Raw genomic sequence first — 26635 nt, 5'->3', positions numbered from 1 at the left:
TAGTGGAAAGATGAAGTGCTCACGTGGAGACGATTAGTGTCACATGGCATTTTAAGTGGATACCCACAAAACTTGAGCTCACCACAATATTAAAAGGAGGTTAATTATTATAATAGTACAATATGCACTATAGTTAATTTTATGCAGTTTATAATTCAATACTGCATATTTATGTTTGTTTATATTTCTCAACTGCAAATGGGCCACGTACTATCTATAAGTCTTTGCATAAGTTTTGATAAATTGTAACTCTTGTTAATAGATTTGTATATATTTTATGGTAGAAAATGATTAAATAGACTAGTATCTATACATATTTTATACATTCATGACATATCTTTTTCTTATTTTTTTCAATATTTCTAGGCTACATGGTTAGTCTGTGAATTTTTCAAATTGTTGCAAATCTCCAAATAATTTTCCAAAATGTTTATTGAAAATAATCCACATATAAGTGGAACTATGCAGTTCAAACCGGTGTTGTTTAAGGGTCAGTTGTATCTGATAATTTCTTATTTTGCCTTTCTGATAATTATACATACTTCACTCTGTAACCTTTCAGTATCCAGTCCTATATCACTCTGCCTTGATCAGGCTTTCCCAGTTATAAGCCTGACTTCTCACAATTGCCTATCAGACAAATGGCTTCTAGCCTAGCTGTCTAATACAGCAGTAACTAGCTACATGACACTACTGAGCACCTGAAATATGGCCATTCTGAAATATGTTGTTAGTATAAATTACACACTGGACTTCAAAGACAATATCTCACACACACACAAATATAAAATTCTCATTAATTTTTACATTGATTATATGTTGAAATAATATTTTGGATGTATCAGGTCAAATAAAAAATATTATTAAAATTACTTTCATCGATTTCCTTTTTTTAAATATAAATTTATTTATTTATTTATTTTTGGCTGCATTGGGTTTTCATTGCTGCGTGCAGGCTTTCTCTAGTTGGGGGTGCACGGGCTTACCACTGCAGTGGCTTCTCTTGTTGCAGAGCACGGGCTCTAGGCACACGGGCTTCAATAGTTGTGGCACATGGGCTCTAGAGTGCAGGCTCAGTAGTTGTGGCTCATGGGCTTAATTGCTCTGCAGCATGTGGGATCTTCCTGGGCCAGGGATTGAACCTGTGTCCCCTGCATTGGCAGGCGGATTCTTAACCACTGCATCACAAGGGAAGTCCCATCTATTTCCTTTTTACCTTAATACGGCGTCTAGAAATTTTTTAATTGCATATGTTATTCACATTGTATTTCTACTGGATAGCACTAGAAAATATATTCCGTGAAAATATCAAAAATATTTTGGGAAAATATGCAATATAGGACATAATAATTGTTAAAAACATTTCAGGTTTTGAGGTGCCTATATATAAAGGTATAAGTCAAAAAGTAAACAAATTAAGAATTTCCAGTGAATTATCTATATCTAATGTATAATCGTGGAAGTCAACTAAGAAGTGAATTGCCAGTTAGTTGGGAAATGGAAAAATAGATTGGTATTTCTCCACAAAAGTACTTTAAAAAAGTAAAATCACATCTGGACACTTTTATTTTAAAAAAGATCAGGTTTATTTAAGAAAGGAAAAGATTTGGCTTATTACTCAGTTTAAAAACAATAGTAGCCGTGGGGAGCACCTCCGGACCTAGCAGAGCGGAGCTGAGGGAGCCGGCGGGCCGCTCGACCCGCTGCAGACTTCGGAGATGACTGGGATAAGGAGACCACCTTCTCAAGGCAAAAGGAAAAGGAGGTGAAAGGCCTTGAGACCACTGAAGGGAATCCATGGCTAGGATCAGTTTTTCCTACCTCTGCCCAGCCTCCTGGTACTTCACTGTGCCCACAGTGAGCCCATTTCCCCGGCAGTGGGTGGCATTCCTAGGACTCTTCTTCATATCCTGTCTCCTTTTACTTATGTTAATCATGGACTTTCGACATTGGGGTGCTTCATTACCACGAGACAGGCAATATGAAAGGTATTTGGCTCGAGTAGGAGATCTTGAAGCTACTGACACTGAAGACCCAAATCTAAATTATGGACAGCAGTGGCTCTCGGATTTTTGTTTATTTCTGGCCAAGACATAATGGGAATCCTCATGATTTGTTGGACATCAAACAGATGAGAGACCGTAATAGCCAACCAGTGGTTAAAAAAATCAAGCCAGGAATCTCTGCAATGGCAGACACTCCAGAACATGCCAGCGATTACCTTTGTCCTCTGCTGAGCTTTCCTGCTGCTCGTGTGCCTGTGAGGAAGCACAAGGAGACCCCCCTTTACATCCTCTGCACAGCAGGCATGAGGCTTCTCTCCGAGAGGAAGCAGTTGGCTATCTTGGCTGATCTAGTGAAAGATTTACCTCTGGAGTTTGACTTCCTCTTTTCTCAGTCTCAGGCAGAAGTGATCTCTGGGAAGCAGGAAGGGGTTTATGCATGGATTGGAATCAACTTTGTTTTGGGAAGATTCGACCATGAGGATGAATCAGATGCCGAGGCTCCCCAGGAACTGGCAACAGGACGCAGAAGGACAGTAGGGATACTGGATATGGGAGGAGCCTCTCTCCAAATTGCTTATGAAGTTCCTACCTCAACTTCTGTCCTTTCTCCACAACAGGAAGAAGCTGCGAAGATCTTGCTGGCCGAGTTCAACCTGGGCTGTGATGTGCAACACACTGAACACGTGTATAGGGTTTATGTCACAACCTTTCTGGGATTCAGGGGCAACTTTGCCCGGCAGTGCTATGAAGACCTTGTGATGAATGAAACTTAACAAAAACAGGTTGCTGGGCCAGAAGACAGGTCTGAGTCCCGACAATCCATTTCTAGATCCCTGCCTGCCTGTGGGACTCACAGATGTGGTGGAAAGGAACAGCCAGGTCCTTCATGTCCGAGGAAGAGGGGACTGGGTGGCTTGTGGGGCCATGCTGAGCCCCCTGTTGGCTCGCTCCAGCACCAGCCAGGCCTCGCTGAATGGCATCTACCAGTCACCCATTAACTTCAACAACAGCGAGTTCTACAGTTTCTCTGAGTTCTTTTACTGTACAGAGGATGTGTTACGCATCGGTGGCCGCTACCACAGGCCAACATTTGCCAAGGCTGCTTAGGATTACTGTGGCATGGCTTGGTCAGTACTCACTCAGAGATTCAAGAATGGCCTCTTTTCATCACACGCAGATGAGCATCGACTCAAATATCAGTGTTTTAAGTCAGCTTGGATGTACCAAGTTCTTCATGAAGGATTCCACTTTCCCTATGACTACCCAAATCTGCAGACGGCCCAGCTGGTCTATGACCGAGAGGTTCAGTGGACACTGGGAGCCATTTTGTATAAAACACGCTTCTTACCACTCAGGGATCTATGGCAGGAAGGTGCCCAACAGGCCCATGGTAGCTGGTTCCGTCTCTCCTTTGTGTACAGCCACTATCTTTTCTTCGCCTGTATCCTGGTGGTGCTACTGGCCATCATCCTGTACCTTCTGCAGCTACGCCGAATTCACCACCGACAAAGTCGAGCCTCAACCCCATTGGCCTTACTGTGGATCGAGGAGGTGGTGACCATGATTGGGGTACAGGTTGGGCCATGAGGCTGGACAGGTTCTAGGGGAACTCAAGTATTCAGAATTGCTGCCCATTGAATTCCACCACTTTCTGGTACTGGCCTCAGATGCTGCTTTGCCTGACTTTGTGGATATTTGGCCTTGAAATTTCTACTTTAATACCTACTTTAATTCATTCTCAATATCCAGGTCCTCTTCTCTGAGAGAAGCTGTGATTTAGTCTATGAAAAACTAAATGAGAGATTGGTGCTAACAAAGAGAACCAACTTTAGTCCAATTGAAGCATGCTTCTACTCCTTTATCTGAGTGATTTGGTGTGCTCCTGGGATCTAGACTTTTCTCCCCTTGCTTAAAGCTTGAAGTTTGGCATTGGGCACACTGGAAGTCTGGTTGAAACCAAACTTGGAGCATCTGATTCAAAGCTGAAGACATTCTAGCAAATGCAGCAGCCCCTTCTTTCTCTGTAACAGAGATATCACTTATGTGGAGATCCACAGCCTTTAATAGGGATCCAAGATCTTTGCAGTTCAGCAGAACAAATAAGAATTTCCAGGCAACCAAAATAACACAGCTTCTTTGCTTACTCGACAAAGAAGCCATTGTGAGTGTGGTCCAAGATCCCTGACATACTGTTGCTGATGTTAGTTTGTGATTTTAAAAGGTTAGAACCCTTTCTAAATGAATGGTCCATTGACGATTTTAACAATATTTTATCTGATGCCTGGTAAGACCAGGATAGAAAATTTTTCCATGTCTATGTGCCTCACAGGCTGTTTGGGCATTAATTTTTCTTTTTGAACCTTAAGTGTGCTTGTAGGGTTGGAGAAACTGTGATGGGAATTGGAGACCTAGATTTGTCTGGTTTCAGGTCACTGTCCTCTAGGCCTATTTTTATGAGTCCTTATGTGGGAAGATCCCCCAAAAAAAGAGTTCCTTTATTTCACTGCTAAGATCAATATGTATTTTGGGAAGGGATGCATTTGGATTGTTTTTAAAGAAGGAAAGAACAGTATCAGGAGAGTGGACAAAGGCAATAAAATCCAAGCTCTTATTAATGTTTTTCTGAGAAACAGAAGTTCTCTCAGTTTGACTCTTGGAATATTTGAAAAGAAGCAAATCCCAAACTTTGGAATAAACATAAATCTGTTAACCTGGAAAAAAAATAGTAAATCATAAAAGGTTGATCAGAAACATCAAGTTCTCCCAAAGAGTCAGAAGTCAAGAAACAGAAAATGCCCCACATTCTTAGCCCACTTCCTGTCCTTAGAAAACAATCTAAGATGAAACACTGTTTGTGAGCAAAAACAGCATGAGTGACATTCTCAAATGCTTGCCTTCAATCCTTAGAGAATTCCTAATAGAATATAGAATATTATATTACAATATAGCTAATAGAATATAGCTCTATTGTCTTAACAGGAAGACATAAACTGAGCTGTGTCTCCTCAAAAGCCAAATAGTATCTTGTGTTCCAAAGGAAACAGGTGTTCTTTAGTAGGTCTAGAGAGGACTACTGACAGGAAACCCTACCAGAAACAGACAAAATGAGGACCTCTGGTTATCAGAAAATATGAAGTAAAAGAAAACTACTAGACTCCTGAAAAATACAATTTTCCCACTCATAAAATTCCAACAACACTCCCCAACAGAAGATTAAAGAGCCTAGTCCAAGGACACAGGATCCACTTATAGGTTCAACAAACACACACTCAGTGTCAGACACTGCATGTCAGGCACCATTCTCAGAGCTGAAAATACAAAGTCATATTAAGACATGTTCCCTGCCTCTGAAAACTGAATAGTGTAGTGAGTGAGGCAGGCATATAAATCAACAGTTACTATCCGGTATACACATTCTGTCAGAAATTATTTAAGGAAAATATGCCATATATAGTCACAAGGATAGATCTAAATCAGGGGCTCAGCGAACAGCCTGCAGGCCAAATCTGCCCTCATCTGCCATTTGCTTTTGTAAATAAAGTTTTATTGGTTTACGTATTGTCTATGGCTGCTTTTCACTACACAACAGAGTTCAACACACAACAGGTAAGGTAAACAAAGACTAAAATATTTAATATCTGACCCTTAACAGAAAATGTTTGCCAACCTCTGGTCTAAATCAAATTGAGGGGTCAGGTAAGGTATCCTGAAGGAGATGAGAGTTAATGTAAGTTTTGAAGAATAAGTGAGATTTACCTGAAAAAAGTAATAAGCACCCTTTTCCCTATTACCCATTTTTGAGGAGGCATGGGTGACAGGGCATTCCAGGTTGAGGGAATGGGCCCACGGAAAGGTAAAGAGGCCTAAAACAGCATAAAGAACTCAATTTTACCCTAGAGAACACAGAAAAGCTGAAGGCAGCTCTCAGCAAAAACACATGGCATTAACAATGAGTTATCAATCATAAAAAACACAGCCAGTGTTGGTTCTTAGGCTTTCTCTTAGCCCTGCCTGCCCTCAGGTGAAGCATGCTGTTCCTGACTTCAAGGTAGGAATACACCCGAGTCAAAACCCAGGGTCTGCCTGCTTTGGAGCAGCCAAACCTCGATTCTCTGCTTTGCTACGCAGACAGGAGGCCAGCTCTGGGTGAAGTGTGTTACAATTTCTCTCCAAACCTACTTTCACCTAGACAGACCCCAAGGTGTATATCTGAGAGAATCAAAAGCCTGAGCCCTATCCCTCAATACAGTACACTAAAAGCAAAAGCCCTATTTTCAGGGACTATGAGAACTCATACTCTATTTTAATGATTAAAAAAAATTCATCCTAATCCCAGAGTACTTCAACAGCCTCTAAACATAAGAAGATCTAATAGAGGTGTATCACATTTCATGAATGAATCTCTGGAATCAGACAAAGGAGAAATCAGAGATGCTCATTCCCTTTTTAAAAGCACTGTTGTCAGCTTTACAAAAAGATTCTCAATGCATATAGATGCATATATCTAAGGCATTAAAGCAAGGAATACCTTATAATTAAATTTAGCTCAAAACATCAACGATAATTTTGACAATATACTTTACAATTCAAAGGAAACCGGTTCAAGAAAGATACCAATGCAAAGATAACTTTCACTAGTCTTAAACCTCATTTGGAAATCTCACAGATCACATGGTCTTAGTTAATTAAAGACTCTTATTTCAAACATAGTGATGTCCACCTGATGCCACAATTTCCATAGAGTGTTCATAAGTTGTTCAGGATCTTTATGTATTCCAACCCAGCAGCCATTAACAAAAGTCTTGATTGCACTAAAATGCAACACCAAAAGCATTTTGTACTTAGTAACCCTATAATAAGCTATAACTAAAGATTAACAATAGTTTTTTGCATCTATACACACTCAGCAACAGCTGCAGGAGAAATTTCTTCTAAACGTCCATACTCCATTCTTCTAAAAATACCAGAATTGGAGAAGGTTGAGATCCAACTGAAATATAAGCCATCAGAGCTAAATTCTTCACAAGTCCTAGAGCATGGCCCTTGGAATAAATAAAGTATGTATGACTCATACTGATTTAACATGCCTATCCAAATTCTTTTCCAAAAATATTTTTCCTTCAATTTGATCTCAGGATGTACTCTTACTTCCTAAGAACAAAATTATAAATAATATCTTAGGTCTAAACTACACTACATAATTAAATAAAAATTTGCTTCTAAAAATAATTATACCCTACATAATTACTGTCAGACTTTTTATCCTGAACATAAATTCTAATGCATTACCTCTGGAGTCTCAGCAGGACACACCATTCCCCACAATGTATTATGCAACTGTCTTGGTTTTGCTAGCTTGCCATCTCTACCAATGGAAGGATTTAAACAACACAGGTGAGAAAGAGTAGATGCAAAAGTCAGGCAGTTTAATACCTAGAAAACAATAGCAAATCTTTAAAGTTTGGGCATTTCTGTTACTCCCACTATCATGTTTTTGGCAAATACTAGAATGAAGCAAAGTCATATTTTTACATATAATCCACTCAGTGTTCAACTGTCCCCATCCCTCCTTTTTCCATCCTGCCCTGGATAATCTTATTCACCCCTGTAACTTAACTGACCCTTATAGCAGGGACGGCAAATACAGGACATATAGTTCTAACATACCACGTAAATGTTGTGTCTATGGTCTATCTCCAACCACTAGGATGTTACTTCCACAAGGGTGGGGAATTTTATTTGTTTGTTTCATTCTCTGTTGGATTTACAGAATCCATTTGGGTCATGTAACTGTATCAATAAATACTCTAATAACTAAAATATACTCCACTTTCTAACTCTGTGACTAGTGTTTGGTCTACATTTTACCTTGCTTCTCTGTAGTCTTAAAGACTCTGGACAATTCAGGACAACTTTAAGAATATCAATTACTCCTGAGACAAGGATCATCAATGGAAAAAATTGATAAGGAAATGCATATTTATCTAGACTCAACAAACCTTTCCACAAAAATAGTAACTTCACAGTGGAAGAATCTAACAGATGCCACTGTGAAGTTAATATTACCAATAATGGGACAAAATTACACCCTGTGACTCCTGATGTGATGCCCTGGGAAGCACACAATATGATCTCTGTATTTGTCCTGCCAAAAAATGCATAAATTGAATCTAATCATGAGGAAATATTGGAAAAGCCCAAATTGAGGATATTCTACAAAATAAATGGCCTATCCTTTTCAAAAATTTCAGTGTTCTGAAACACTGAAGATAAATACAAGGGAAGATAGGGACTTACCTGGTGGCGCAGTGGTTAAGAATCTGCCTGCCAATGCAGGGGACACGGGTTTGAGCCCTGGTCTGGGAAGATTCCACATGCTGTGGAGCAACTAAGCCCATGCACCACAACTACTGAGCCTGCACTCTACAGCCCGCGAGCCACAACTACTGAGGCTGCATGCCACAACTACTGAAGCTCACGCCCCTAGAGCCCGTGCTCTGCAACAAGAGAAGCCATCGTAACAAGAAGCCTATGCACCGTAACAAAGAGTAGCCCCCGCTCGCTGCAACTAGAGAAAGCCCGCGTGCAGCAACAAAGACCCAAAGCAGCCAAAAATAAATAAATAAAGACAAGGGAAGATAAAAAGAGACTAAAGAGACATAAAAACAACATGCAATACATGATCCTGGACTAGATTTCTGAACCAGAAAAAAAAATGCCATTAAGGACATGATCAGCACAACTGGCAAAAACCTGAATAAGATCACGAAGCTAACAGTGTTGTATCAAAGTTAAATGTGCTGATTTGGATAATTATACTACAATTGTGTAAGTGAATGTCCTGGTTCTTAGGAAATATACACTCAAGTATTTAGGAGTAAAGGGGCATGAATGCCTGAAACTTACTCTCAAGCAGTCCAGAAAAAAATAAATTGTATATATAGATAATAGAATCCTAAAGTAAATGAGGCAAAGGTAACAACTGGTGATTCTGGGTGCAGAGTATAGGAGAGTTATTTGCAACTTTTCTATAAATTAGAAATGATTTCAAAGTAAAAGTTTTTTTTTAAAAAAAGGTATCAACTACTCTTTTTCCCTTTATACTAAATAGCACCAGACTAGTATGCTTTTATGGTTTTCCTTACTACTGTTTCTTCTTGTTGATGTCAATGAACTCTGGCTGCCTCTAGGTTTCATGTCTATTTTACAGAGAATTGTCAGGAGAGAAGGCAAGGCAGAGCTGAAGGCTTGTACTACACAGTAAATAGCATGGGGTTTGCAACAGCTAAACTGATCTTCAGAGCAGCTTTGTACTGTGTTTTAGGATTAGCAACAGTCAATAACTTTAAATCTCATGAAAAATACTATGAATACATTTTGCTTGTGCAATACCATTTCCATCATCTCTGGACCTTCAAAATCATAAATAATATACTCTGAAATATCTCTGTCAGACACAAAATCTAACGCTCTAAAAAAATTAATGATGAAAATGTCTGGGTTAATATATGGTAGGGTTGCCACAATGTGCTGACCAATAGCACTCTTTTTGCACCCTAGGAAAAAAACATCATTAGAATATGAGGACACAGAGATCGTAGCCATATATAAACATCGTAAGAACCATTTTATATACATGTTCATTATATGTATTTCAAAAGAAGCATGCCTCTCATATTTTAAGGAACATCCTATGGCTGCTTTTCAAACCAATGGAACAGGTTTACTCATTTGATGGACAGACTGGTCATTTGGACCTGAGAGAACTTGCATTATCTACTCTCTCTGTCTGCCAAAATCCTCTAGAATTCCCCAAGGCTGTATTTGGAAATGACCTTTGGCTGCAAAACAAAGACCCCCAAGTCCTTTCCCCCAACCAAAAAAATTAAAAACTTTGGAAGAAAGAAATAAATGAGGGCAAAATAAGAGAGAATATGGATAGACAAATGTGGGAAAAGCTAAGCACAAAATGAAAAATAAATATTAACTCTTAGTTGGTCTGTGAGGTATCTCCACATATGAACAATGTTTCAAAATTAACAAACAGCCTCTCTAATATAAGCTTCTCTTTTCCAATTTTTCCCCCTTTAATTGCAACACAGACAGAAATGAAATAAAAGTTACTAGCTTACACTGCATTACACAACACCTGGTTTCTCAGTTTTAATCAAATTTCTTTCCTTCAATATCAAATTCTATCTTCTCTTGGCCCCATAACCCTACATTATCATGGTCCATCTAATAAAAGTTTCTGTTGTCTTCCTCCTCCTACTTCAGGCCTCCTTCCTTAGAAACCTTATCCCATCTCACGGATGTTCAGTAACAACTTTACATAAAGGACAGGCAAATCTTCATCTTGATCTTTTTCCTGTACCGTCAGCCCTCATGTCTCCAATTGCCATTTCATTCTTTCAACTTAGATACCAATTATTCCATTCAGTCTATTATTTGTTTCGTCAAAAAAAAAATTTCTGAATAAGCAAAACATTAAAGCAGAATGCCTACATCATGCACCACCCAAAATCTTTTGTCTAAAAATGAACTTACTAGGTTCTCTCTAAAAACCAATTCTTGGAAGTTCTCTATTTTATCTAGGACCTCAGAGTAAGAACCATAAGAACCATACAATCTTAATCGACTCATTCTCATATTATATCAAACTTATCACTATATCTGGATGATTTTCCTTTCTCTGCCACTAATTAATTCATTTTGCCCATAGCTGCCATGATAATCTCTCTAACATACTGTGTTCTTACTTTTGCCCTCCATAATCCAGGCCAATGCTTATCAACAAAAAATGCACATCACAGTCACCTGGGGATCTTTTCCAAACCCTTGTGCTTGGGCCCCGTTCTACCCCCATTCACAAGTAAAAACCATTTTAATTCTTTAAAACACCTATTCTACACGGGATTTTAACTTCAGGCACTCAAACGTCTCTAATGTTCAAGACTCCTTCTTTATAAAACGTAGAAAAGTGGTATTAGACTCTGCAGAACTGTTTGTAAGAGCACAAGACTGGAAACCTAAATGTCCATCAAAAGAGAAGTGGTTCAAAAAATTATGCTACATCTACACATGGAATATCACAGCTCAAAAACAATGATCAATTGCTGATCTAAATATATTTTTAAAGGATACCAGCAACCTTCAAACAGTGCATATGTTATGCTCCCATTTATAATTTTGTGTTAAGACTATTTCTGGATGGATTCATGAGAAATTATCAAAAACAGCTACCACGGGACTTCCTTGGTGGCGCAGTGGTTAAGAATCGGCCTGCCAATGCAGGGGACACGGGTTCGAGCCCTGGTCTGGGAAGATCCCACATGCTGCGAAGCAACTAAGCCCATGCGCCACAGCTACTGAGCCTGTGCTCTAAAGCCCGCGAGCCACAACTACTGAAGCCTGCACACCTAGAAGCCTGTGCTCTGCAACAAGAGAAGCCACAGCAACAAGAAGCCCACGCACTGCAACCAAGAGTAGCCCCCGCTCACCGCAACTAGAGAAACCCTGCGCGCAGCAATGAACACCCAACGCAGCCATAAATAAACAAACAAACAGCTACCGCTGGGGAAGAAATCTGGGAATCAAAGGAAGACTACTTTTTATAGTGTACCCTTTTTTGTAATTTTTTGAACTATTTTAATGTGCACATATGCCTTATTCAAAAAAATTTAATAAAAAATGTACATGAAATTAAATAAGAGTTGATTACAACAAATTCCCAATATAGTTGTAAAGATTAAATCAAGCAAACTGAGTAACATAATTGGCACATAGCAAATATTCAAGAAATGCTAGCTGTTATTATATTACATTATTATAAACAACATGCCTAGGGTAGGCAGCTACTAAGATAGTGCCCGATGATAGAACTTGGCAAAAATGATAGGATGTTGCTTCCAAGATTAAGGTATAAAAAGATGGTGATTTCCAGGAATTCCCTGGCAATCCAGTGGTTAGGACTCGGCGCTTTCACTGCCAGGGCCTGGGTTCAATCCTTGGTTGGGGAACTAAGATCCTGCAAGCCTCGAGGTGCAGCCAAAAAAAGAAAAAAACAAACAAACAAACAAAAAAGGTGACTTCCATCCTGCCCTTATGCTCTACAAATTTTCCTAGTTACTGTCTCTGCCAAAGTGAGCTGCCACGTTATCAGTTGCTGTATGGAGGGGAGCCAAGCGGCAAGGAACTGATTCCTGCCAACAACCATGCAAACGAGCCTTAAGATGATGACTGCAGCCCAGACAAATAACTTGACTGAAGCCTTGTGAGAGATGCTTAGCTAAAGGACCCAACTAAGCCACATCCAGAAACTGTAAGATGATAAATGTTGCTACTGGAGTGATTTATTACACAGTAGTAAGTAAATAATAAAATGCCTAGCATATAACACTGATAATATGCTCCAGAAAAACTTTTTGACTAAACATGCAGTCTGGTAACTTACAAAACTAGACAACAGGAATAAACCCAAACAATAACATGTAATAGTCCATACCTGTCCTCCTCTTGCCAGCATGCTAACCCAGATAGTGGGTCAAAAGAATTCTCCAGACATGATCTAAACTCTCCTGTGTAGGTGTATTTAGAATCCTTTTTGGCAAACACAAAGGTTGTTTTTGTTGCCATTTTCTCTTGACCAATCAGAACCTATATGGACAATAAAAGTTACAGCCATAAAACCCACAAGGTCCTTGAAGTAGAAAGAAGAGTGAAATCTGCATCTTAATTTAATCTCATCATACAGGCTCACTGAAACATCAATTCTTGAACTTTACAAACTCCATTTTGCAAAAATGCTCCATAGAAACATACAAGTTTAAACAACTGACCAAATTTCTAGTGTGTATTATATACAGCTAAATAAAACTTTGGTTTATATAAATTCACCCCCATAAATAATTCAACTACCACTTTCAGATTATTCTGTAGAAAATACAGAATTTCAACTTTCATAATTTAAATCTTAATGATAATTGTGTAATTTTTTAAAAATAATGCTACTAGGGCTTTCCTGGTGGTGCAGTGGTTAAGAATCCACCTGCCAATGCAGGGGACATGGGATCGAGCCCTGACCCAGGAAGATCCCACATGCCGCGGAGCAACTAAGCCCGTGTGCCACAACTACTGACCCTGCACTCTAGAGCCCACGAGCCACAACTACTGAGCCCACACGCCACATCTACTGAAGCCCGCACACTTCAGAGCCCGTGCTCCGCAACAAGAGAAGCCACCGCTCACCGCAACTAGAGAAAGCCTGTGCACAGCAACGAAGACCCAACACAGCCAAAAATAATAAAAAAGTAAAAATAAAATAAATTTATAAAAATAAAATAATGCTACTATACCTTTTCTGATCCATTAATAATGAAGTAGCCATCAGGATCCAAGAGGCATCCATTTAACTCACAAAGATCATGATCTGCTAAGCCATTTAGTAGACAGTAAATTGAATGCAACATAACTGGAACTTTACCAATAAAAGTTTTCTGATGCTGCATCTGAAGTTGTTCTTCACCTTCTTTAATGACTGTTTCTGTTATACACTGGAGCAGAAGATAAAAGCAGATCACAAGTTAATAGTAAGGTAATTGTTAAAACTCTCAACTGGTTAAAATTGCATCTTTCTAAACTGTATTTCAATATCAGCTGCTGGAATAACTCTTTCTTACGTGAGATTTCTTAATCTGGCTTCACGTGGCAACACTGGTGAAGCAGCACCAACTCTTATGGGCTTGGAGAGGTAAAGTTGTTCAAACTTTAGCAAATATCTTGGCTAAAATGAAACCAAAAAACATGAAGAGGGTAAATAATTTTTTTCCATAAAAGTTTTGATGATTCCATTTAAACCACCATTAACATTTTGAGTAGAAGAAACTCTATAAACTGATTAAATCAATCCACTTTAATATGGGTACTCTCCAAAGTCAACAGCCATATTCCATAGACATTAAGTTTTATACTTCATCACTTTCTTAAGGTGTAAGACAAAAAGTAACATTTATCAAGAGTTAATATATCGCAAGTAAAGACTATACACATATCACACACTCTGAATTTATATGAAACAATTAAAATGGATTTGCACTAATGATCTACACAGACGTTTCATGTGCCCTCTCCTTCATTCAGGTCAGAAGTACAGTTACCAGAAAAAAAAGAAAAGATAAATTTGGATAATTAGAACTATACTCTAATCTCATCAATAGAACATAGAAAAACTAAATGTAACTCTTCAATTAAACATACAGAAAATCCTAATTACTACTCTACATAAAGGACTGAATACTTCTAGCCCTGGCTGACTATAGCTCAGCCCTTAGCAGAAAAAAAAAAAGTTTTCAGTAACATATCTATTTGTTGTCCAATAAAACAAGACCCATGAAAACTTTCCAATTATAAATGGATAGTGTATTTCTCTCTAGATCAATTCTCAGAGGAGGAGAAGATGGGAGTAAGCAGACCATTAAAGGTAAATTGTTGACACCCAAGCTTCCCAAACTGGAGTAGGAAAAAAGCATAGAGAACTGATGGTGATAATGAGTCAAAGGGAAGTCAGCCATCCAACTACTCATTTCTACTATCACCCTAGTCTAGGACATTATTATCTGAAACCCAAGCTATACCAAGATTTTAATCTGACTCCAGCCTCTCTCCACGCCAAGTAAACATGATCTCCAAAGTAACCTTTCTAAAATAATGCTTCATGCACATTCTTTGACAATCTTTCCACAATTCCCCTTGACATCTAATGACATCCAAAGGCTGTGACAATCTGGTTTCATCTTATCTTCCACTAATACCTATCAAAAACAAATCAAACCAAAAATCATATACTGACTGTTATAGTCCCTAAAATCTATCCCCAAGCCAAATACTGATATACCAAGTATTTTTTTTGCTGAAATGATTAAGTATCTTTTCTCTACTAAGACAAGTCCTACCCTGCCCTTCAGAATTAAAGTCCCTCCCATCTCTTCCTCTAGGCTCTGATATACCAGCTTGAGAGATCTCTTCCTCCATAAGTACTTATGACACTGGCACTTTGAAAATGCTACATTATAATATTGTTGTCTCTCTTGTTTTGCAAAGACCATGAAGAGAAAATGCTCTAAGTATAAAAAAGGCATTTTATGCCCATTTTCCAACACAGTGCCAGAAGTGCCAATTATTTTTGTTCTTAACAGCAGAAGTCTGTACAGCACCTCCAGCCAGAATGAGAATAATACATCAGCCCTTACAAGATAAGCTACAGAAAAGAGGGACCGAACTGGCCGGAAGTAATATTCTCTCTTTCTGTCTAATTCTATTTCTGGGGCTCTCCCTACTTCCCCTTGTTTTTCAGTTTTCCCTGTCCCTCAAGGCCCATCATGCTGCCTCTCTACTCAAAAACTAGGGTCAGTCATTATCATTCATGTAAAACTAGATTCTAAAATTATAGCCTTGGGACTTCCCTGTTGGTGCAGTGGTTAAGAATCTACCTGATAATGCAGGGGACATGGGTTTGATCCCTGGTCCGGGAAGATCCCACATGCTGCGGAGCAACTAAGCCCATGTGCCACAACTACTGAGCCTGTGCTCTAGAGCCCGTGAGCCACAACTACTGAGCCCACGTGCCACAACTACAGAAGCCCACATGCCTAGAACCTGTGCTCTGCAACAACAGAAGCCACCTGAATGAGAAGCCCGTGCACCGTAACGAAGAGTAGCCCCTGCTGACTGCAACTAGAGAAAGCCCCCGCGCAGCAACAAATTAATAAATAAATTAAAACAAATAAATAAATAAATAAATTTATATAAAAAATAAGTTAAATAAAATTATAGCCTTACTATGATTTTAACAATGCTAAAAAAATGCATATGTGAAAACAAAGACTACAATGAACTTAGAAAAATTAAAACAACTAATATGATTGATGGTTTTCCTTTATTATATCTTCTATTGTTATGATAATGTATTGCATGCAACAAATAATCAAGGGAAAAAGTCCTTCACATACTTTTTCTTTTATGATTCCTTACACTGTGAAAGAAAAAAGCAATGTAACTATTTCTGGCTTGCTTCTTTTAGTAGTCTATCATATCTCTGAGTTCTGTCTTACTGGCTATTAAATACTTACTATCTGAATAAGGATTAGGGTTTTGCATTACTTGCAAAAATGCATCTCTCCATTAGTAAGAATAAATCAGGAGCTGATTGATGATGCTAGAAGAACACTACTAAAAACACCTACAGACCCTCTTCTTTTTTTTTTTTTTTTTCCGGTACGCAGACCTCTCACTGTTGTGACCTCTCCCATTGCGGAGCACAGGCTCCAGACACACAGGCTCAGCGGCCATGGCTCACAGGCCCAGCCGCTCCGCGGCATGTGGGATCCCCCCGGACCGGGGCACGAACCCCTGTCCCCTGCATCGGCAGGCGGACTCTCAACCACTGCGCCACCAGGGAAGCCCCCCCCTTTTTTTTTTTTTTTAACTGTTAGGCCAGGTGAGTTAAGGACTGAAATTTCAAATCAATACTCTTATTTATGTTACTTTATTAGAATAACCATTTTACTGGTTCTTCAACTTCTCTACTAGCATGCTGTTTCCACCTATATGTCTATAGGTGGAGCATCTTCCACAATTCTTTGAAGAGACATCTGAATAAACTCATCAAAAGCATCCAGCTGTCGTCTGACCAAGCCTTTCTTGTCAAAATGGGAACTGGAAAAACAGTTGAGTTCATAATCAGTTACAACTCAGTGATGTTTTCTAGCATATTTCCCCATTTCCATTATTATTAAATTCAATAAATACTAATCATTAAATACCAACCACTCTATACAAATCATTACAAAAAATACTATGTGGTATCCAAAAAAGGAATAAGTCTAAGAACGCTTTCTCTGTAGAACTTAGTTAAATTTGGGGGAAAGAGACATATTGGTAAAATAATTCAAACAGAACTTAAGAACTATAAGAAAGCCCTAATTTACAAATGTCCTTTATATATCAATTTCATCCAATATGTTTGAAACATTTCTTGAAAAAAGTGTCAGGAGATAAAACTAAAGAAAATGCACAAAGATAAAAATAAGTATGACAACATGAATGGACCTTTAGATAATTATGCTAAGTCAGATGGAAGACAAATACCATATGATTTCACTCATATGTGGAATCTAAAAAAAAACCCCAAAACCCAAACCAACCAACAAACAAAAGAACAGAAAAACAAACTCACAGATATAGGACAGATTAATGGTTACCAGAGGGGAAGGGAGTTGAGGGGTAGTTGAAATGGGTGAAGGGGGTCAACTGTACGATGATGGATGGTAACTAGACTACGGTGGTGATCACTCTGTTCTATATACAGATGTTGAACTATAATGCTGTATTCCTGAAACTTATATAATTTTAAAAAAGGATTAAAAAAAGATAAAATAAGAACTCTAGGTGGGGTCTGCAGGGAGGAGAGCGGCCAGGGTTGGTCAGGGCACATGCGGCCGGCAGCGCCTGCACAACCCGGTACCAGGCGGTTCGGGGCTCTGGGGCCCTGCGCCTGCCGCCCGCATGCTGCTTCCTGGGCCGCCGCCTCAGACGCCACTTGTGGAATTCTTTCCCCCAGCGGCTGTAACTTTAAACCAGCCTGAGCGAGGCCTATTTTTAGTCAGAAACCAGCCACCGGAGAATGGCTGTGGAGAACGCTGAGATGGAGGGCCAGCCCACCACTTGAAGATTCCTCACCAAGTGGCCGGGAAGGACCGGCTTGACCTAGGAATCTTTCTTTGAGATTTCAAGGTTCTGTCGCCCCCTTCCAGGGTTGGCTGGACTGGTTGCTGAGGAGCTTTTGACTGAGGGTGCTGCCCGAGCCTGGGGAGTTGTACATGAATGAACCGCATCGCCTGGCCTCAGAGCGCTGACTCTGAGGCCACCACGCACGAGCCCAGGTCAGCCTCCTGCAGAAGTCACTCCAGGAGCTCCTTAGGGACCAGCTTGTGGTGGTGAGGAGCCAGGAGATGCATGTAGCAGCCAAGTACCGCCAGGCCTCCCTGTACGTGGGTGACCTCCACGCGGACGTCACTGAGGACCTGCTGTTCAAGAAGTTCAGCGCTGTGGGGCCCATGCTGTCCATCCACATCTGCAGGGACCTGGTCACCTGCCACTCTCTGGTCTATGCCTACGTGAACTTTCTGCAGCTGGCAGATGCCCAGAAGGCCCTGGACACCATGAACTTTGACCCGATAAAGGGCAAATCCATCCGTCTCATGTGGTCTCAGCGTGACGCCTACTTGAGGAAATCTGGAATTGGGAAGGTGTTCATCAAGAATCTGGAAAAATCCATTGATAATAAAACCCTTTATGAACACTTTTCATCTTCTGGGAAGATCCTGTCCTCCAAGGTGATGAGTGATGATCATGGCTCCAGGGGCTATGCGTTCGTGCACTTTCAGAACCAGATTGCCGCCGACAGGGCCATCCAGGAGATGAATGGGGCACTGCTTAAGGACTGCAGGCTGTTTGTTGGCAGATTCAAAAGCCGCAAAGATCGGGAAGCCGAGCTCCAAAACAAAGCCAGTGAGTTCACCAATGTTTACATCAAAAACTTAGGAGATGACATGGATGATGAGAGACTGAGGGAAGTTTTCAGCAAATATGGAAAAACTCTGAGTGTTAAGGTGATGACAGATTCCAGTGGGAAATCCAAAGGCTTTGGCTTTGTGAGTTTTGATAGCCATGAGGCTTCCAAAAAGGCTGCTGAAGAAATGAATGGAAAGGACATAAATGGACAACTGCTTTTTGTAGGCCGGGCACAAAAGAAAGCAGAGCGACAGGCTGAGTTAAAGCAAATGTTTGAGCAGCTGAAACAGGAAAGATTTCGGCAGTGCCGGGGGGCAAAGCTCTATATTAAGAACCTGGATGAGACCACTGATGATGAAAAGCTACGGAGGGAATTTTCTTCATTTGGATCAATTAGCAGAGTTAAGGTAATGCAGGAAGAAGGGCGAAGCAAAGGGTTTGGCTTGATCTGCTTCTCCTCTCCTGAGGAGGCCACTAAAGCAACGACTGAGATGGCCGCATCTTGGGCTCCAAGCCGCTCAACATCACCCTGGCCCAGAGGCTATAGGAGAGGGAAACTTAATGCACCAGCCAGTGTTTGTAGCAGCTTGGGGGATGTTAGTGATCTCTACCTGAATCGTCCTCAGTAAATTTCAAATCCCAGTTGATGGCTGCTTAGTTTAGTAAACATTATGATCGAAGGTTTTGTATACAAAGTTATTTATTTTTCTTTGGAGAGAAAATAAGTAAATCTTAGAACCTTGGTTCTTTTTATAGAGGCACACCATCTAATTATAATATGGTATATTTTTCTGATTTTGATGTAGTGCTCATATCAATAAGTATAATTAGATATATTTTTACTGCATTTTGAACCAACTGAAGTGTGGTAATTATTTGCATACTTTTTCTTATTTTAATAATATTGCTAGCTTTAATTTCTTCCATGAAAACATGCCCAAAGTAGTTCTTATACCCAAGGATTGCAAAGTAATTTATTTTTACAAACAGAAATTTTCTAATTTCTCATCTATTTTTTTAAAGAAACCAAAGTTTAAAAATTGCTACTACAAACTCAATATCTAATTTCATTTTGAATTAATGTTTAAAATACTAGGAAATAGTTGAATTTCCCTTCAATTTATATCCCGAAATGGTGTTTTTCTGATGGCTAAAATTAATGATGGAGTTTTTTAATGTTGCCTACAAACCTGCTTTATAGGATATTTTACTGTTCTTTCCATTGGTTGACATAATCCAGGTGCTTGCTGGTTATCAAAATTGTGACTTGAATAGTAAAACCTTAACTTCCACATTTCTTAAGTTATAAGCCTGTATCATTTCAGGTCAAAAAGTTGGCCTAGTCTTAATTCTCTTCATACGTATACAGCATAAAATTATGCCTTAAGTTTTGAACCAGGTACCAACATTATAAAAGTCATATATAGAAAACACACACATTCTGTTTAACAACTGTGTTTTCTAATCTCTGTTATATGTTGTAACATGTAGTGATATTGTCTCAGGGTTCAGAACAGTAAAAGTTTGTTTATGAACTCCACGTCTCCTTTTATTAGACCTTAAGAGCTATGTAACCCACGAAGGCTCACTTTTAGCCTTGATTGATCAGAAGTTCACTAATTGATTTTCTGATAAATTGAAGTTATATCACTTAGGCTGCTTTCCAGCATGATTCTTATTTCAGTCCCATTCCCAGATCTCTTCTTCTCTCCTGCCTTTCCTCTATTACTCAGCTCCTCTATACTTTTTAAAAAGAGTTTTATTATCATGACTTTTACTGTGTGCTGTTTGAAATCCACTTTGGAAATAGATGCAAGAGTTATTTATTTACATTTAAGTAATTACTTTTAAAATTCTGATTCTCTCATACCAAAGGTGTCTAGAAAATAGTTTTGTTGTTGTTTTATTTTTTTTTTTTACTCTGCTTCATTGTTTCCTGTAACCATATATTCAAGTCTTCTGTTTCACATATTACCAGTACAAAAGAAATATTAAAATATTTCTGTGGCAATACTTTAGCTATGAAAGAATGAGAAAATCTGTTTCTGTTTTTTTTGTATGAACTATATGTATATTCATTGCATTGATTTTCTAAATTTAAAATCTCTTTAGACAATGAAAAAATCATGGACAATGAAAAAATTATGGCAACACATAATCCTATTATGCAGACAGATCTTCTGTTAAAATTTCTTGCATCTCCTCGCAAATTTTTCTCTATATTTATACACATGATTTAACAAAAATGGAATCATGCTATAAACCTTGTTTGAAACTACTTTCTTAATTTGACAATACGCCATAGTCAACTTCCATGACCACAAATAATTATTTGCACTATAATTTTAATGACTTTTATCTTTCCTTTAATGTTCGTACCATAATATAACAATTTTCTCTTGATAAACGTATAGGTTGCTAGATTGTTTCCTCCCTTTTTTTTCCTCTATCATAAACAACTTGGAGATAAACACCCTTTGCAAACTCTTATAAGCTCATGTATATAATTATTTTATTCATAAAATGTATGATTCATTGGAATTAATGTTTAATATTTAAATTGCCCAAATGCTGTTCAGAGACTTGTGCCACTTAACATTTCTGTTATGAGTATGGAGGATTGCTCATTTCCATATACTCTAAGAACAAAGGATTTTGTTTAAGTTGTTGTCTGATTCAACATGACATGTAAAAACAAAATATTTCATTGTTATTTTACTCTTTTATTACCTCAAAAGTTAAACAGCATTTCTTGTAAAAACAAAACAAAACAAAACAAAACTCTAATTTGAATGACCGTGAGGATGATGATATCAATGACTAAAATATGGAATGGGTAAGAATTTCAACTTTAGGTTAAAATTATTCTATTCTGAATATGTTAAAGGTAAGATGAGAATAAGTCACTGAAGTGAAAATATTCAGCAAATGACTGATGATAACAAATGGAGCAAGGGTGAGAGATCAGAATTAGTGTAGATAGAGAGAAATAACAGAATGATGCCTTAAAGAAGAACAAAGAATCTAAAAGAGTAGATGTACTGTTTATAAGGAATAGACACTTGTTCATGTCAGGGATGGGGAAGGAGATATACAATGAAGATACAAGTAGATATAAGTGCAAGAGGAATCTCTCCCCTCACCACCACACAGGAAGAGCTGCATAGCTGGACTTAGCTTCTAGCCTCCTCTCCTTAGTAACTAACTCCCCCATCCTCAGACTAATTTTCTGAAACAACATGTGTAGCCCAACTAATCATCAGCCTGCCATTTTGACATCATCAGATCACCACACAGGTTACTGGCCAGCCGGCTGGCTTTGGGTCAAAGTCCCACCCTGATTCAATCCACCATGGCCACCAATATTAGAAGTCAGATCCTATGGTAGAGAACACAGTACACAGTCATCCCTGTACAAGGTATGGCCTCAAGAATGGTGGGGGCAATTTCCTTCAGTAGAGACTGTGAGTTGACAGGAAAGAAAAATTTCTCACAATGATCTGGGTTAGCCATCGATATGTAAGAAGCACCTAGAAGGCACTGTCTGTAAGATAAATAGCAATGGTTTTTATGGACAATTTACAATGAAAAATCTTTACAAAACTATGAACAAGTTTCAGTCCCCCAGGAAGCTGAACCATAGTTACTTTCCCCCAAATCATTAGAACAGTAGTACTTCATTCAAATGCTATTCTTTAAACACCTAAACTCTATGAATAGTTCATATTTATGCTCTCTACCATCATAATTGTACAAGAAATCATCTTACTGAAATCACTGGTGATATTAAGTAATATCATATTCACAATGCTTGGGACAGACCACTTGATGTTAAATAGTGAAAAAACAAAATGTCATCTCACAATAGCCAAAGCACCTATAATCAATTCAAGTATAAGCATCTAATAATTTACTTTGTAACAAATGTTAAATGCAATGACTGGTCAAATAGAGTATTTTATCCTTGAGCAACCTGTCACATACATTGAAAACAATTCTCTTTTGGCTAAGATAAAAATATTCTTTCTCCCTAAAGATTACAGAATATAGGCATACCCTACAGAATATAGGCATTTACTAATAAAATGTCTCTTGGTGTTTAATACTCAAACATCATAGAAAATACAAAATATCTCAGTAAGAAGTTTTTATAGTCATGTTTAATAGGGAAAATAGATATGTACTTACACACCAAAAACTCAATAGATTTTTAACAAAACAATGTTCAAGACAGGTTCACTTATCCTCCAAATACAACTAACTAGTAGAATGTCAGAAGCATGTGTTCTTTGAAAAAGGAGAGAGGGTCAACTGAGAGGATGTGCATCTTGGAGATGGCAAGGCTCAGAGGCATCATAATGTTACTATTTACAAAGCAACTGTCAGTTCGGTAAGAGAGGAGAGTTTTTACATTTTACATCCCGTAGCAGGATGTTACTTTATTTAATTAAAAGTTACTCTTCTTACCTATATGTAACTGACTTTTATTACAGTTAATTATACTCAGAATTGAATGGGAATTTGGGTTGAAATACTACCACCTACTGTAACTTCATCCATTTAAAATAATGAGAAAACAAAGGAATCAAATTAATAGCACCTAATAGGCATCATGTGCCTCCTGATATAATGCACTAAGAGCAGAAAATGCACTGTTTCCAAAAGTAATCATCTGAATCTAATTATGAGGAAACCCAAACTGAGGGGCATTCTAAAAAGTAACTGGCCTGTATTCTTCAAAAACGTCAAGGTAAGGAAAAACAGAAAAAGAGTGAGAAACTGTTGTAGATTATGGGAGACAAAAAAATAAGGCATGAAAACTAACTGCACTATGTGCTCTTATGTTGGATCCAGGATCAAAAAAAATTTTTTTATTTTGTTATAAACAACGTTAGTAGGACAACTGGCAGAATTTGGATATGGTTTCTAGATTAAATAAGATAACTGTATTAATATTAATTTCCTGATTTTGATGAGTTCTGTTATGAGTACGTAAAAGAATGTTCTTATGTAACCAAATTACTCTCAAATGTTTCATATATGTAGAGAGAGAGAAAAAGGAAAAGACAAAGAAAATGTAATATAAGGTTAACATTTATGGAATCTGGGTGAAGTACATACATGATTTCTTTGTGTAACTTTTGTGCAGGTTGGAAATACTTCAAAAGTTAAAGTTAATATTTAAATAAATAAATAAAATGATAAACCAGCTCTCATGTAGCATATTCATATAGAACGTTTAATTTTCAAAAACAGAATTAGCAGGAAATCCCTGTATAGTTATAGTGCTTTTTAAAGTTGATTCAGTTTGGTCTAAAAAGTTACCTGATTACAATCCAGCATGCCTCTTGCCACAAATCGGGGGGGGATTTCATCCTCCTCCTCCTCATCATACTGCATACCTACAGAAAACAAAAATATTCTCACTTTCAGTAAAATGCAACCAGTTAACATCTTGCTCCTATGATATGATGTAGCAGAAACATATAACTATCTCCTAAGTATAAAACAATCCTTTTACCCCACTCTTCTAAAATTTCAATTACATTAACTGAATTGTAATGAAATAATATTCATAGGTCTATGTATACATATCTCTATGTCACACAGGTATTCTCCCAACACACTAAGAGGCTGAATGACAAAGGTTCAGTGTAAATTGTGTGAATTTTAAGTATTCCATCTTCTCCAGAAAGTCCATGTAATTCTCATTAATAGCTAACTATTGATAACTAGGAACAAGGTCATAGTCCTCTGACCAACAGGCTCCTTGGAGACATTTGGGTAAGAGGGTACAGCCAGCAAAGGACTCCAATAGCTGGGCAATACCTTAAGGTGGGCCGTCTATTACAGCAACATTTCATACATGGACAGGGATAACAGGCTGTATTTTCCAAAGATGATCACAACCATATCGCCCATTTCACATGCTCCTTTATAATAATAAAAGTGGTCTTGACACTCCTACTACCAAGATGTGAGAGTCTATCTTTTCTTCCCTTGAATGTGAGTGGATTTTTGACTCTCGTATAACCAAGAGAATACAGCTAAAACAATGCTACGTGACTTTAGAAGCTAGGTCAGGAAAGGCAATGTGGTTCCACCTTGTTTGCTGAGACACTTTCTTCTGGAGCCCTGAGCTGCCATTAAGAAGTTCTACTACTCTAAGGCTGGTATACTTGGGTGAGGAAGCCCAAACCATATGGAGAGGCCACTTACAGATGCTCTAGTCAGCAATCCTAGCCCTTGAGTTTTCCTAGGCTGGATGCCAGACATGTGAGTAAACACTCTAGGATCACCCAACCCCCAGCTGTCAACACTCAGCCTTTGAGACTTCTCAGTTCAACCACTGACATCAGGCAGCAGATGTGCCATTCCTGCTATGCTTTGTCCAAATTCCTGACCCACTGAATCCATGAACATACTAAATTAATTTTTACACGGCCGAATTTTGGGGTAGTTATGCAATAATAGGTACTTAAACAACATGGCATTCGAAAAATTAGTGTGCACTGGTCCTAATATTAGTCTCATCTTCTTATGTAAAAGAATAAGTGTGTTGGGGAGATAAGGATGAGATGGAGGAGTAGAAGGACTTGAGCTCAACTCCTCTCACGAAAACACCAAAATCACAACTAACTGCTGAACAACCACTAACAAAAAAGATGGAAACCTACCAAAAACGATATTCTACATCCAAAGAAAAAGAAGCCACAATGAGACGGCAGGAGGGGCGCTTTCACGATATAATCAATCCCATACCTGCCAGGCGGCCAACCCACAAACTGGAAAATAATTATATCACAGAGGTTCTCCCACAGGAGTGAGAGTTCTGAGCCCCACGTCAGGCTCCCTAGCAGGGGACTGGCAACAGGAAGGAGGAGCCCCCAGAGCATTTGGCTTTGAAGGTCAGCAGGGATTGAGTGCAGGAGCTCCACAGGACTGGGGGAAATACAGACTCCACTCTTGGAGGGAGCACACAAGTTTTCACATGCACTGGGACCCAGGGCAAAGCAGTGACTCCACAGGAGTCTGGGCCAGATGTACCTGCAGGTCTTGGGGTGTCTCCTGGGGAGGAGGGGGTTGGCTGTGGCTCACACCAGGGGCAAGGCCACTGGTGGTAGAGGTCCCAGAGTGAGGTCTCCCGAGGTTGCCACTTTGGCACCAAGACCTGCCCCACCCGAAAGCCTGCAGGCTCCACTGCTGGAACGTCTCAGGCCAAACAACCAACAGGGTGGGAACGCAGCCCTACCCATCAGCAGACAGGCTGCCTAAAGTTGTCCTGAACCAACAGCTGCTTATAAACACACCACTGCGCACCAGAAGGATAAGACCCAGCTCCACACACCAGTGGGCAGGCACCAGTCCCTTCCACCAGGAAGCCTGCACAAGCCCCTGAACCAACCTCACCCACCAGGGGCACACACCAGAAGCAAAAGGAACTACAATCCTGCAGCCTGAGGAACAGAGACCACAAACACAGAAAGTTAGACAAAATGAGATGGCAGAGAAATATGTTCCAGACAAAGAAAACAGACAAAACCCAAAAAGAACTAAGTGAAGTGGAGATACTCAATCTACCTGAAAAAGAATCAGAGTGATGATAGTAAAGATGATCCAAAATCTCAGAAAAAGAATGGAGGCACAGACCGAGAGGATACAAGAAATGTTTAATAAAGAGCTAGAAGATTTAGGGCTTCCCTGGTGGCGCAGTGGTTGAGAGTCCGCCTGCCGATGCAGGGGACACGGGTTCGTGCCCCGGTCCGGGAAGATCCCACGTGCCGTGGAGCGGCTGGGCCCGTGAGCCGTGGCCGCTGAGCCTGCGCATCCGGAGCCTGTGCTCCGCAACGGGAGAGGCCACAACAGTGAGAGGCCCGCGTACCGCAAAAAAAAAAAAAAAAAAAAAAAAAGAGCTAGAAGATTTAAAAAACAAAGACATAGAGATGAACAATACAATAGCTGAAATTAAAAATACACCAGAAGTAATCAATTGCAGAATAAACGAGACTGGAAAACAGATTGGTGGAAATCACTGCTGTGGAACAGAATAAAGAAAGAAG

At 39.1% G+C, this 26635-nt stretch overlaps 2 protein-coding genes across 2 annotated transcripts; both read left to right on the top strand.

Annotated features, from left to right (window-relative positions):
- Positions 1-1682: 1682 nt before the first annotated feature.
- Positions 1683-3593, top strand: LOC307060877 (ectonucleoside triphosphate diphosphohydrolase 7-like; the record flags this gene model as incomplete). The annotated part of the gene is given in 4 exon segments (XM_079715713.1): positions 1683-2051; positions 2053-2775; positions 2777-3110; positions 3114-3593. Coding segments are annotated over 4 exon segments (1791 nt in total). The 5' UTR covers positions 1683-1797.
- Positions 3594-18013: 14420 nt separating this feature from the next.
- LOC307057772 (polyadenylate-binding protein 4-like) lies at positions 18014-19122 on the top strand (the record flags this gene model as incomplete). The annotated part of the gene is given in 2 exon segments (XM_079711032.1): positions 18014-19064; positions 19067-19122. Coding segments are annotated over 2 exon segments (1107 nt in total).
- Between the last annotated feature and the right edge of the window lie 7513 nt (positions 19123-26635).

This window comes from Hyperoodon ampullatus, assembly GCF_949752795.1.
Source record: "Hyperoodon ampullatus genome assembly, chromosome: 1".
Taxonomy (NCBI): Eukaryota; Metazoa; Chordata; class Mammalia; order Artiodactyla; family Ziphiidae; genus Hyperoodon; species Hyperoodon ampullatus.
Note: the sequence above shows the minus strand (reverse complement) of the source record. Positions and strands in the feature narration are given on the sequence as shown.